This window comes from Sminthopsis crassicaudata, chromosome 4 (genome assembly GCF_048593235.1).
Source record: "Sminthopsis crassicaudata isolate SCR6 chromosome 4, ASM4859323v1, whole genome shotgun sequence".
Taxonomy (NCBI): Eukaryota; Metazoa; Chordata; class Mammalia; order Dasyuromorphia; family Dasyuridae; genus Sminthopsis; species Sminthopsis crassicaudata.
In genome coordinates this window covers 414,258,778-414,271,915 of record NC_133620.1, presented here as the reverse complement: position 1 = coordinate 414,271,915, position 13,138 = coordinate 414,258,778, and the positions used below count along the sequence as shown (strand labels likewise).

Here is a 13,138-nt window from a genome sequence, read left to right as displayed (position 1 = left end):
TATACTTATATAATTTTTATTTTAAATATTTTATTATAAATATATATTTATATATTCTAATTATATATTAACTAATTGTATTAGTTAATATATATCTGAGGCAGAATTTTAACTCAGGTCTTGCCAACTCTAAGTCCAGGTGCTATCCATTACAAACGGTTCTGTTTCATCATCTGGAAATGATGGGATTGGTCTACATCAGGACTTCTTCCTACTTTCTACCCCTTTTCTCCCAAGAAATTTTTAAATGATTCAGAGTACATAGATATATAAAATAAGCATACAAATCAAATATTTACTGATAATAAATCATAGTTATAATTCAGTTATATGACCACAGTTTAAGAAATTGAGGGTCCTTCCCAATTTTAAAGCTATGATCTTATGTTCCCAAATGGCACCAACCTTCCTATTTTCTGTCTTCAGTTATTTGAAGCATGGTTTTAAGGAAGAAAGATTAGTTTTATGTTGCTTATCTACAAAGATCAGAACTAGGAATTATGCAAGAAATTTGCAAGGCAGATTTAGACTTGATGGAAGTATAAGGGAGAGGGTTACACCCTACCACCTCAATTAAGGTAATAAGTTTAAACTCATAATGGAATTTCAACTAGATGGCTTAAGCTCTGAGATATCTTTAAAAGTGTGAATGTAATTAAGTCAAGATGGGAAGAGCTGATTGGCCAACTTAACCAGCTAGCCGTGTCTCTGGGGGCTTTTAAATAGCTGGGAAAATGTCAGTATTTGGACAATCTGATGGTAGAGAAATCCAGAATTGAGGATACCATTACAAGAGCTGGATTGAGTTCCCCCACATTGGAGGGAAATCATTCTAACCATTAGCACTGTACAAAATACCTTAGGAGAGAATGCATTTTTTTCTTGCTAGAAGTCTCCAACACCAATATTCAAGCTTTTTTGAAATGGATTAAAATCCTGCCTCTATTTGCTTAACAGTTTTGTGGCCCTGTTTAAATCAGCTGACCTTTAAGCAGGAGATACTAGTAAATGTTTAACAACCAACTGGGGGCTTGGGGGAAGGAGGAACCTCATCACATACTTTTATAGTTAAATTGTGTTATTAACACTTTCTTGACCACTTTTTAAAAGTCTGAAGAATCAACAAAATAAAAAATTATGTCTTGATTTGTATGTAATATTTGCTGATTTCCAAGATATAAATGCTCACATTGAGAATTATCTTTATTAGTCTTCCTGAGCTGATTTTAGTTGACTCCAGCATACTTTTTTTTCTTTTTTTTTTTCTGAGGCAATTAGGGTTAAGTAACTTGCACAGGATCATATAGCCAGGAAGTGTTAAGTGTAATTAGGGTTAAGTAACTTGCACAGGATCATACAGCCAGGAAGTGTTAAGTGTCTGAGGTGGGATTTGAACTCAGGTCCTCCTGACTTCAGGGCTGGTGCTTTAACCACTGCGCCACCTAGCTGACCCCTCAGCAATCTGTTCTTATCTACCCTTAGACATATCTTCTCAGCCGGAGATAAATCTGGATCTGTATTTCTGGAAGGAGTCCCCTCCGTAACAAAAAATTCACATCATCTTCATCAACTTGTCAACTAGAATGTAAGCTCCTTGAGGACAAGGTCTGCCCCTTATGCTTCTCTCCACAAGAGCTAGCACATTCCCTCTGTCATAGATCCGCCCAATGTTTAATGCAAAATAAACTTTGTATCCTTGTCTATATTCCTGATGCATGAATTTCCGGTTCTGTGGTTTTTAGAACCAAGGGAGCAAGCAAAAATTACTGGCAAGTCCCCTCTTCTCTCACAACCGGAAATAAAAGTAATTGGATTATTGCTGCCAGTCACTCCCCCTGCAGGCTGCTTAGTGCAGAATGCCTTGCATGCAACTACTACCACTAGGTGGCACTGCTGCCTTGTTAGCCAAAGTTCATGCTCAAGGTTTCCACTTCAAGCAATGTTTGATGAATATTCAGAGCATTGTGCAAAATTAAGTAGGATCAGAAACTCACTCTTATTGGCAGGCGCTTTACTCTATTTACCCAAGTACTTGAATGCATCAAGGATATTAACCAGCAGCTAGATAGTGCAGTGGTTAGAGCACCAGCCCTAAAGTCAGGAGGACCTGAGTTCAAATCCGGCCTCAGACATTTACCCCTAATTACCTCAGAAAAAAACAAAACAAACAAAAAAACTACTTAACCAATCTCCAGCCTATCCTATCAGCTCCAGAAGGCTGTAGTGACTCAGAATGAGAAGACTTCCTTTACAATTACCTAATATCACATCCTATATCATATCCTCTATATCATAACTTTCCCCTTTGTGGTTTTAATATGCTATACATAATATACCATGAAAAAAATTACCCATGCATATATCTGGTAAATAAAAACTATTTTAAAAAAATATAAAATAAAATAAAATAGAAAAAAAAAGAATAAGAAAGATAAGTACAATGGAGAAATCTTGAAAAGAGTTGTGAGAAATTTGAGGAAATTTAAGATTTAGGAGTTTAGGATTGGGTAAAGTGTATTAAAGAATTCTCAGTAGAAAAGGTGAAATCTGAGTTGATTCTAGAAAAAAAAAAGAGAGAATTCAAAACACTGAGAATGAGAGAGAGGAATATGACTCTATTCCGTGTATGAGAGAAGAAAAGGCACAATAATAAAGGGCCATAAAATTGTGAATGTAGATAATAATCCAATTATTATGAAACATAAAGTACCAGCTGGGGAGTAGCATAGGTTAAGCATAGAAAGATAGGTAGAAACTGGTTTATAAGGCCCTTGAATACTAGGATCAGTAAATAAAGGGATCACCAAAAGCTTTTGAGTTCTTATGATTTTTCATTTATTATTTACTTTTTTGTTTTTCTTAACTCCTTTGTTTGAACTTAAAAGTTTCTATGCAGCTATAAATTTTTCATCAAGAATAGTTATAAACCTTGTCACCATAATTGCTTTTTAGGGTGGAATTCTCATTCTTCCTGCTACTTCCTCACTTCAGACTTGATATTAGGATTGGACTCTGTATTTGTCCATAGGCTTAAATCATATTGTCCAAAAAAATGTCTGTTTTGAATTTAAGTATTTACACTTATTTTGGAGAATCTGATCAAGTTCTGCATAGAATTGCCCTTGTCTCTATACCCCATACTAAATTAATCAAGCTCTTTTGGCTTATGCTTATTAGAAGCATTCAAAATAATATCACCAAATAGCTAACAAAATAATGTGTCTTATTGTTATAGTCAAGGATCTCTGAGAGAAAGATGTTGGCCTGATAAAAATTTCCTTTAATGTCACTGAGAACATGACCTGTTGCCTGTGTTTTGTCTTCCTCTATGCATAAATTGCTATTATAGCCATAGTTTTCCTTTACATTTATGTCCCTGGCAAGTATTCTAGATGACAAAATATTTCATAAAGTGATGATTCTTATTGTAGTTGAGCAGAAACATTTTTTGTTGTCTTTGAGAACACAGTGAAACCAAATCTTCCAAATCATTTGCTCTTTCAAGAATGATTCATTTAATTGCAACATTATTCCATGTTAATAACCATTTAGTACAATTCCATATCATGACAAAATCTGATCCCTGGTTATGCTATGGGGCATAGAATGTTTGTTGAATTAATAAAATGTAACAGGTATATTTGACATGGAGCTCACCTGTGTGTGTGATCTTATTTAGTCAAGCAACTAAGTGATATAGCAGATAAAGCACTGTAGTTGTATGATTCTGGTCAAGCCGATTAATGCTATTTAACTCATTTCCCTCATCTGCAAAATGAACTGAAGAAAGAAATAGCAAGCTATTCTAGTATCTTTGTCAAGAAAATGTCAAAATGGGTTCACAGAAAGTTGGAAATGACTGAACAGCAGCAACAGCTATGTAAAACCAGAACATTGTGAGTCAATAAAAGTGCACAAGTGACAATAACAGGATCATAGAAGGTATGATCAATGGAAAAAACTAGAGGTTGGCAAAGCCCTAAACTTATGGGGTTATTGTCTGTATCATCAAGAGCATGCGAAGTGTGATGATCTTGAATGGCTCTATTTCATATGCTCTGACTACTTAATCTGCCAGAAAGCTTTAGCAGCGGCCCTGGGTCTGATTGCTTCCCCATGAAGAACTTTCAGTTATAACAAGAAAATATTATTAAGGGTTTTTTTAAACCTCTTATCATATTCAGAGTCTTTTAAGTTTCCGCAGGGAAAAGATCATCTGTGATAAAGGGTGACAAGTGCACCCAAAGTTTAGGGTTGTGAGTCTAGGAGCAGTTTCAGTTATTATAATATTATAAAGATGACGCCATAGATAAATATTGGGTGTTTCTGAGGAGTGATCTTTTAATGTATCAATCAGTGATGCTGCAAATAATACCACTATGATGTGTAATTAATTGTAAGTATATCCATGCCATCTACTTTTTTTTTTTCAACTTAAAAGTGGAGTTGATTTCTGACAGCAGTAATGGAGGCAAGATGGAAGACTAGCCAAGCTAAGTCTTTTGTCTCATATGACTATGATATAGAAATCTGATTACAATTTCATCCGATAAAATAATGAGTTAATATTTAAGTATAATTTAATGATTCATAAAATATTATAGGTATCCCGGACCCAAGATACTGATAATTTTCAAGAAGAAACATCACAGGGAAATTCTTTTAAAGACTGTCTGGCTAGATTCTTCAGCTGGATCACAGGAATAAACCAATTTGAACATCTTCAATTAAGGCAATAAACGTATGTGCGCTAGAGCGCACTAAATGTGTGGATTGAGTTAAAAAGCTAAGGCAAAGAAAGGAAATCACATCCTTCTGTGCAGGGTTTGGATCATAGTAAAAGTGTGTCCAGGAAATGGAGTGGCAGAAACATTTTCTCCTTCCACTTTTAGCCACACAATTTTATTTCATTTTGCCCTGGTGTTTAACTGCTCAAAGGGTATAAGTAAGCATTTCTTCAACATAGTATTTTTCATTTCTGATTGCCTTTAATTATACCTTTTAAAATATTTTTTCCCTTATGCTTTAATTCTAATCACTTCCCTAGTGAGTCTTCTTTTCATTTTTCTATTTTTAAAAAATGAAATGAGTGAGAGGCAGGTCTTGTCAGATAAAAAAGCATAGCCAAATTTTCATGGCATAATTAATGTCAGTTTTGTGGTTTTTAAATATGATTTTAAAAACTAGAGAGAGTTTGTAAGTTCAGGAAAAGGCAACACAGAATATAAATAAGGAAAAGGAATTTTCATGCACAATCTAGCATTTTTAGAAGATTGACACATTAGAGGATTTGCAATGAGCAATTCTACATACTAAAGCTATTTTTAACAAAGAAAGTGGTCATTTCCATCCCCAGGATCCCTGCACTCAAGGATTAGGCCTTAGCATTTTGCTTCCCTATTTGCTGTGGATTTGGATGAATTACTCTCAAAGAATGGTTCATTTAAAATATTCTGTGGTTCTTTTTATTCAGTTCATGCTCTTTCTTCTCTAGTATGTATAATTCCCTAAATGGACTAATAATTGGTCCTCATTTTTAACTGTCGAAAATGGTGTCACCATTTACCTTTTGTGTGTCTGATTTAAACATTTCTGCATGAGTTTTTGGTGTGCCTCATATTTGTTTGCATTTTCACAAGGTTTACAATTGCATTCATTGTGGCCTGTATTATGGCTTGCTGAAAAGGGAAATCTATTGTAAGGCAGCTTACACAAATTTTCCCAGTTGATACTACCTGGAGGATATTTTTTTAGGAAAGATGATCTGAAAAGACCAAATGTAATTTTGGCATTGATTTGTTTGAGAAAACTGCTGATAGGCATGGCATTGTTTATGTTTTTTTTTTTTCTTTCTGCACAATTTCCATAAAGCAAAAATATTTCAAATTTGTCATTTCATTCATTCGTTAAAACAAGCAAATACATTATTATGCATAGCTTAAAAAATTTGATATATGAAGAGGAATTTGAGGAGTTTCTACTTATTCCTCTCATACTGTGTTAAGTGAAAAACCCAAATAAACAATTCCAAGATAATTGAGAATTAATTTCACTTTTAAAGACAATGTATTATATAAAAAGTGGGCTTGGGATCAGGACACATTTGTTTAAATCTCAGCTTTGATGCTTACTAGTTGTGTGACCATAGACTAGTCATTTAATATCTAAGCCTTATTTTCCTTATCTGTAAAATCAAAATTATTTTGTCCAGGAAAACCTTTTTTTTTTACATTTTAGAATGTGTCAGTAAAAAATGTTATCTCATACATTAAGCCAAAAGGCTAGGCGTGAAGACATATAAACATATATATCTCTCTACGTCAAGTGGACTTCTGAATATGACTCTTTCCCATCAGTACTTATGGAATTCAGAAAAAAAATATATAAACATGCTATTTGACAGCTAATTGTCAATTCATTGCCTTTAGAAATGTGTTAGGTTTCAGAGAAACAGAAAGACTTTCTCATCTGGCAATCATAGCTCTGAGACAAAGCAAATTGTTTTTTCTTTTGGTTTACTTTGCAAAAGAATAGAAGAGAGAAAAGAAAAATAGGTATTTAGGTATAATTTCTCATTTGTACCAAAAATACAGCTTTATTCTAAAATGGAATTAATTGTGGAAAGAAAAGGAAAATATAATAACTCTGCCACTATAGAGATTTGGATCAGTTGATCTCCAAAAGTCTTTCTAACTCTCTAAAATGCTTTAATTCTGTGTTTATTAACGGATTATTGGCTGATTACAAGTCTGGAATTTCCACTAAGAATTCACTGAAGGGGGGGAAATTCTCATTATATTTTTGTAAGAAACCTTTATGTGTTTGAATGACATTAAAATTCCCCTTACCTTAATCTCTTCCAAAAGGAATCACCCCAATTCCATTCATCTGGTTTCATAAACTTTTTTTATCTTTTGGTTTTTCAGAGTTATGAACTTTCTTTTTAAAAGATATATCCCAAATATAACACTTCCACTAGCAATTAAAGGGAAATCATCTGAGAAGTGATCTCAGTATATAAAATTGGTTAGTTGAGATTTTGATCCTGACCCTAAAATTATTTTCCCCAAAGGGAATCTAGGATCTGTGAGGTGCAGATTGGAGAGACAAATGAAAAACCAAGGGGTTTCACTTAACTTATGTCCAGAACACATACTTGCCATTTGGTTTTTTAAAATACTGAGGTTTTTAAAATGTCACAACTACTGCTTTTATATCTCTCCATCCTATATTATAATAACGATGTGTCAGTAGATGTAGACAAAAACATTACAGTATGATCATTAAGGTTTTTGTTTTTTAAACCCCATTATTTCACAAACTTATCACTTTACCCATTGAAACTTCAAAATCTTTATCGATCATATTTGTAAAGAACTCATTATCCCTTTTCTAGGTGCATGCAATTTATTTTCCTTCTCCTGCTATACTGCTCACACTTGTCTTTTTGGAATTTGTTTGGTTTGGTTTGGTTTGGTTTTGATCGCTTTTTTGATTTATTAAGGTCATTTGGAATTCTAATTCTGTCTTCCAGGGTGCTGGTTGTCCATGCCAGCATGTTATCATCGGCAGCAAACTTAATGAGTATATCCAATACTTCATTACCTAGGTCACTGATGAAAATGCTGATCCTGAGGAGATGGTGCTATGAAGCAGCACTCATTTATGCTCTGCTCTATTTTCCAATCTCCCCTCCTGTCCATGATCTCTCCTCTGATATCCTCCCAAATGCTTGTAATTCATTATCACACACTGCCCAATCAGACAGGTTGTATGAACTTCTGTCCAATTTTGATACCAAACATGGCCCGTAGTGATAGTTTTAATTTGATGATAATTTGGACCAAATGGAGTCAATATGAAGTCTTTCATGTTCAATTAATCTATCAGGTCTTTCACACAACTTATGGGACATGCTACTATTTTGATTGACCAGCTCTTTTCGAAGCTACATGTATCTTTTTCTTGAGAGAACTCAGAGCACCTTGCAGATATCTAGTTACTTTTCTCAGATTTTTTGTCATAAATTATTAACAATTTGGAAAAGCACTTACACAAAAAATCAATCATCACATTTATGTCAGGAGTTTATGATAGAACCAGGAAAGTTGACTATGTCTTCTCAATCATGGACTAGATTCTCTACTGAAAAGCAGAAAAATAAGTTTCTTCTTTTAAGTTTAAGTAAGTTGCAAAGATTAGATAATAAAGAAAAGATGTTTTGATAGTCACACATTACAGGTTCAGTCTGAATTGTAGCACATATTATGTGACAAGCCATAAAGTCCCAGACCATACTCCAAAAACTTTCCTACTAAGATCCCAAAAGGGTCTCTTTCTTCTTCCCAACTGTGCATCCTAAGATCCTTCACCTTACCATAGCCCCTTTTCCTTAGTCCATCAACTGAGCTTTGTTTTGGGTGACTTGTTGTTTCCCACAACTATAATGACAATCCCTTGAAAATAGGGACTGTCTTTACAACCATGGCACTTAGCGCAGTGCTTGGCATAAAAAAGTATTTATTAAATACCTTTCCATTCCATTAAAGATGAAGAAGTAGTTGCTAATTTGCACTGGGAGAGAAATTTCCTCATTGGGAGTTTCCTATGCCAATAAAATCACAGTTCTAGTCAAATATCCATAAGTTTGTTGTGATCATAAGCTACAATTTAACATAATGTACCAGACAATCTTCTAAACCTAAATTACCAATTTATATTGATGCAGGAAGTTTTTACATATGGAGTTTTCTGAAGCAAGAAAATCATAAATCTAGAACTCCTATTCTCCCCTTCACCCAGCTCAATTTTTTAAAATTCAAAAACAATATGTTAAAATTTTTCAGTGTCTTTAATATGTTTAAATGCTTTCCTTTTCTATCTTTTTCTTCAAAAGACCCAAATGGAAGACATCATACTTCTCATTATGCTTTAGTGAAATATTTTTTTTTATGATTTGCAAAAATATGATATGAAAACTATTTGGAGAACCAACATTTATTTTCTCCAAAATTCCATTGTTTCCAGAGTTACAAGGAACAAATAAAAAGTTTGTCCAACAGTGACTGTAAATTTCTGATGTCCAAATTAAATATGTATATAAACCTCCTATCTTTGTACCTTGTAAAGAAGGACAAGGTTAATGGTTTTCTCTTAACATTTCAGTGACTAAAAGCATTTTCCTGTTTATGGAGTGAGCATTTAATTCAAAGGGTAAAAATTATTCAAGAGAAATTGGAGGGAACAACATCATTAGTTAGCCTTTACAACAGAAAACAACTGGTGCTTTATACATAAGAGAAAAAACAAAGTCCAAAACTTTTAAATGTATTGTTAGAGAAGAGGAAAGAGCTAATAATTGGATTCTATTAATTTCATTGCCAAATATATTCTAACAAGCTTTTATTTTAATAGCCTAAGAAGTATGATCTAGCTTTGACATATGTGAATCTATGGGGAAATAATTTTAATAATTAGGAAAACCTATAAAGACTGTAAAGAATTTCACATGAGATGTAAACAACTAAAGCTTTGCAAACAAAAAGTCTGACTCTGAATTATGCATCAAAACAAAGTGTGGAGTAGTTTTTTGTCAGTTAGCAAGCATCATTTCAATCCCAGCATTTCCCCACTTCACTCCCTGCCATCTGTCTCACAGGGAGCAATTAATCTTAAAATCCAACATAGAACAACATTAAAATTCTATTAACACTGAAAACCAGTATCAGAAGTTGTCTGGCAGTGCCATTTTTATTCCTCTAGAATTCAATGTTAACTATAAATGGTATAGGTATGGAATACTACTTTATTTTAACAAGGAAAAATAAATTGTTTATAAGATATATCACTGATACTAAAATTCCATAAGATCCAATTTTATGTGTTGATATCTATGACCCCTTTTATATTATACTATCTATTCATGGCTGAGCATTTTAAAAGTTCTAAAACCAAATGCCAAAAAAGCTTATGTTCCCATGATTCTGACTCTGAATTTTCTCTTCTGTTCACAGAACCACATCACGGCCTTCGCAGAAGTCACATGATGTCGAACTGGATGCTTTTTCACTGCACTGGACATCATCCCTTTTCACAGTCCATTCATGAGTCCCAAAGTCTTTTGATAGCAGGATCAGTTTATAAAAATGTCTGGTTACTGATCATTCATACAATATTGAAGTCTATGTCACCTTTGTTTTGAAAAGATGCTCCTTAAGTATTCAGATTTCATGTTATAGTCCCACAAAACCATCTCAACTATGAAAAGCAAATTATATGCTCACTAGATTTATATGAAAAACCCATTATATGGGCTTAGTTGAGCTTTTCAATAATTTGTGTTATCTAATTCAGCAGTATGCCATATTTAGTTTACAACAGTCAAAAAGTTTAGGGAGTTTTATGTCTTTACCCCTTTTATTTAGCACAGTCATTTTAATTGAAACATTTCTGTGTGTAAAATTTCTTTTTTAAAAATATGTTATATATTCAAATAACATTTGCACATTATATTATAGTACACTTCACTTAAAATACCATTCCTCCTGAACATTCTCAGACTGGTGCTCCTGCTTTTGAAGGGAAAATGCCCATTTTTTTTACTGTAATGAGTAATGTATCATAATTAAAATATATTTATTTGGATTTTTCCTGATAATTGTGGTTGAAATGTTAACTGTAGGGCTTGTTGGGATGCAGATTGTATGTAGGATAGTTGAAATAAGAATATAAAACAGTGATGACTTTTACTGGCCAATACTGTGTGGGTAGCAGTATCTCAGAGTAGGTTAAAGGCCCCATCTTGTATATTGACCATTCAAAGTTTCTGTGTAATTTAAATGGAAAATAGGTACACAATTGTACATCATTGAAATTATATGAAAAGTCACAAAGGTGGTTATCATTTCATCTTGACATATATCTTGTATTTTGAGCAAGAGGGTGGCAAGACTGAGAAAGAAGATGTTCATATTCAGGCTGGGTAAAATTCCATTATGTTCAATTAAGAAGCATTTATTAAGCACTTCCTATGTTCAGAGCATTGTGTTTAGTGCTGGAGATGCAAAGAAAAATAAAACAATCCCTTCTCTCAAAGAGCTTACATGCTACTTAGGGATATGTCATATATACAGAGAAGTAAAAATAGCATGATGTGAGGAGGAAGAAGGCACTGGCAAGTGGAGTATCAGGAAAGGTTTCACAGAGTTCGTAGCACCTGAGCTACATCTGGAAGGAAGCTTTGTTCAATGAAGATGGAATATCCTATAAGAAAATTCACTCTTCATTTGTTTGTCTAGCAAAGAATTTGAAATTCGACATCGTAGATACTCGTGAAATATCTTTGGCCTACATAACTAGCAAGAATTTACTGTAAGACAGCTCTTTGATCTTGACAACATGATAAGAATAGACTTGATTCCCTCTGAAATTTCTCCAAATAGATATAAAGACTTTTCTTCAATGAGAAACAAAGTCTGTGACTTTCCCTGATCATTGCTGGAAGTGAAAGTTCATTATGTCTGACCAATGGAGTATTTCTGTTTTTAATCTAAGAATTCAATAATAGTATGATGTTTTGATAATATAACTATTTTTATGTTAGAACACATTTTCCAAAACTGTCTCTTATAGTTGTGGGGTTGTTTAAAATTTCAAAGTGCTAAATGGATGAACTTGGGCAAGTAATATCCTGTCTGGGTCATTTTCTTCAACCATATAATTGTGGGGGTTGGACTAGATCACTTCCAAAGTTATTTCTTTCTCTAAATCCATGATAGGATTAACTCAGTTGATCCCACAATAGCCTATGAGTTAAATCGGATAGATATTAATATCTCCATTAATATCCACTGAGGCTCAGAAAATTTTAAAGTGACTTTTCATAGGACATATAATTAACAAATAGTGCAGTTGGGATTAAAATCTAAGCCTTTCCCCAGCAATCTTGGAGGAGTAGAGGAAGCAGAGGAGAATCAGAATACTTTCTTAGCCATAATAAATATCAGCAAGGTTAAGTCAGGTCATTTCTATTGTGGCTTCTACTTTCCAAGGACCAAACCTTTTGTCCATCTGTTTCCACTTGATAGCAATGTGTGAGAAGGATCAACATTATCCATTAAGTAAAAACTTCATGGAGTAGTTACTACACTATTGGGCTTCAACGGGAAAACCTGGATTTGAATCCCATTTCTGAAACTTAGCTAGTGATATGATACTAGGTAAGTCACTTAGTCTCTGTATGCAACTCTCCAAGACTCAGGGGAAAAGATTATTGTATCTGAGTCAGAGAACTCGATTCAGATTCCAGTTCTACCAATTTTTTACCCATGTAACCATGGGCAAGTAACTCTTTTTAAGGCCTCAGTTTCCTCATCTGAGTCATCTGAGATGACCCCCAAAATTCCTTTAAACTCTAAATCTACAGTCCTGTAATCTACTAAATCATAAATTGCATTCTGCATTGGTGCATTCTTTTGAAATCACTGATCTTTCATGTTATCATGTCAAGACATATTGAATTATATCTTAAATTTTTCAATGTCAAGTATGTACAAAAGCACAATTCTGTGAAAAATCTGATCTAGTTAAATCTGAGTAAAGTCAAGTCAGTTACAGTATTCAAAAGTCTAAGATTTTGGGGTTAACTTTTTACAATATAGGACTCATTGATCCCACCACATGGAAAAAAAAAATATAGCATATATGTGTGAGTACATATGTGCTTATATATACATATTTACGTATCTGCATATATACGTATTATATATGCCAGAAAAGAGCCCTTAACTTTGATACTGCTACTCAAAATAATGGGGAAAAAGAATTAGGACATGAATATGTAAAAATGTATATATGCTATAGAGAGAATAAGCAAATACACCTCTTTCTGATGAAGACATGTCTCCTTTTTATTCTAGGTATTTAGGGGCCCAGGTCACTATCAATTGATCTACCTGAAATTTTCAATGATACCTGTTTGCATGGCAGGAAAGCTGCACATGTTTATTCTGATTTCTAAGATGACTTATAAAGGCTCTTTTATGTTAAAAGAGAGGTGAACCTTCTTCAAAAGACTGTGTCTATTCAACTTCTAACTGGGCCTCTCTCTTCTCAGGATGTACCCCAGCCAAATATTTCG

General features: G+C 33.6%; 1 protein-coding gene across 3 annotated transcripts in view; it reads left to right on the top strand.

The window, feature by feature from the left end:
• Positions 1-12,083, top strand: part of PLPPR5 (phospholipid phosphatase related 5) — a 173,602-nt gene extending 161,519 nt beyond the window's left edge. For all 3 annotated transcript variants that reach the window (XM_074262763.1, XM_074262764.1, XM_074262762.1), the window contains one exon: positions 10,014-12,083. In XM_074262763.1, the coding sequence (XP_074118864.1) occupies positions 10,014-10,046 (33 nt within the window). In that variant the 3' untranslated portion in view covers positions 10,047-12,083. The remainder of the gene's footprint in view (positions 1-10,013) is intronic.
• Positions 12,084-13,138: the final 1,055 nt, after the last annotated feature.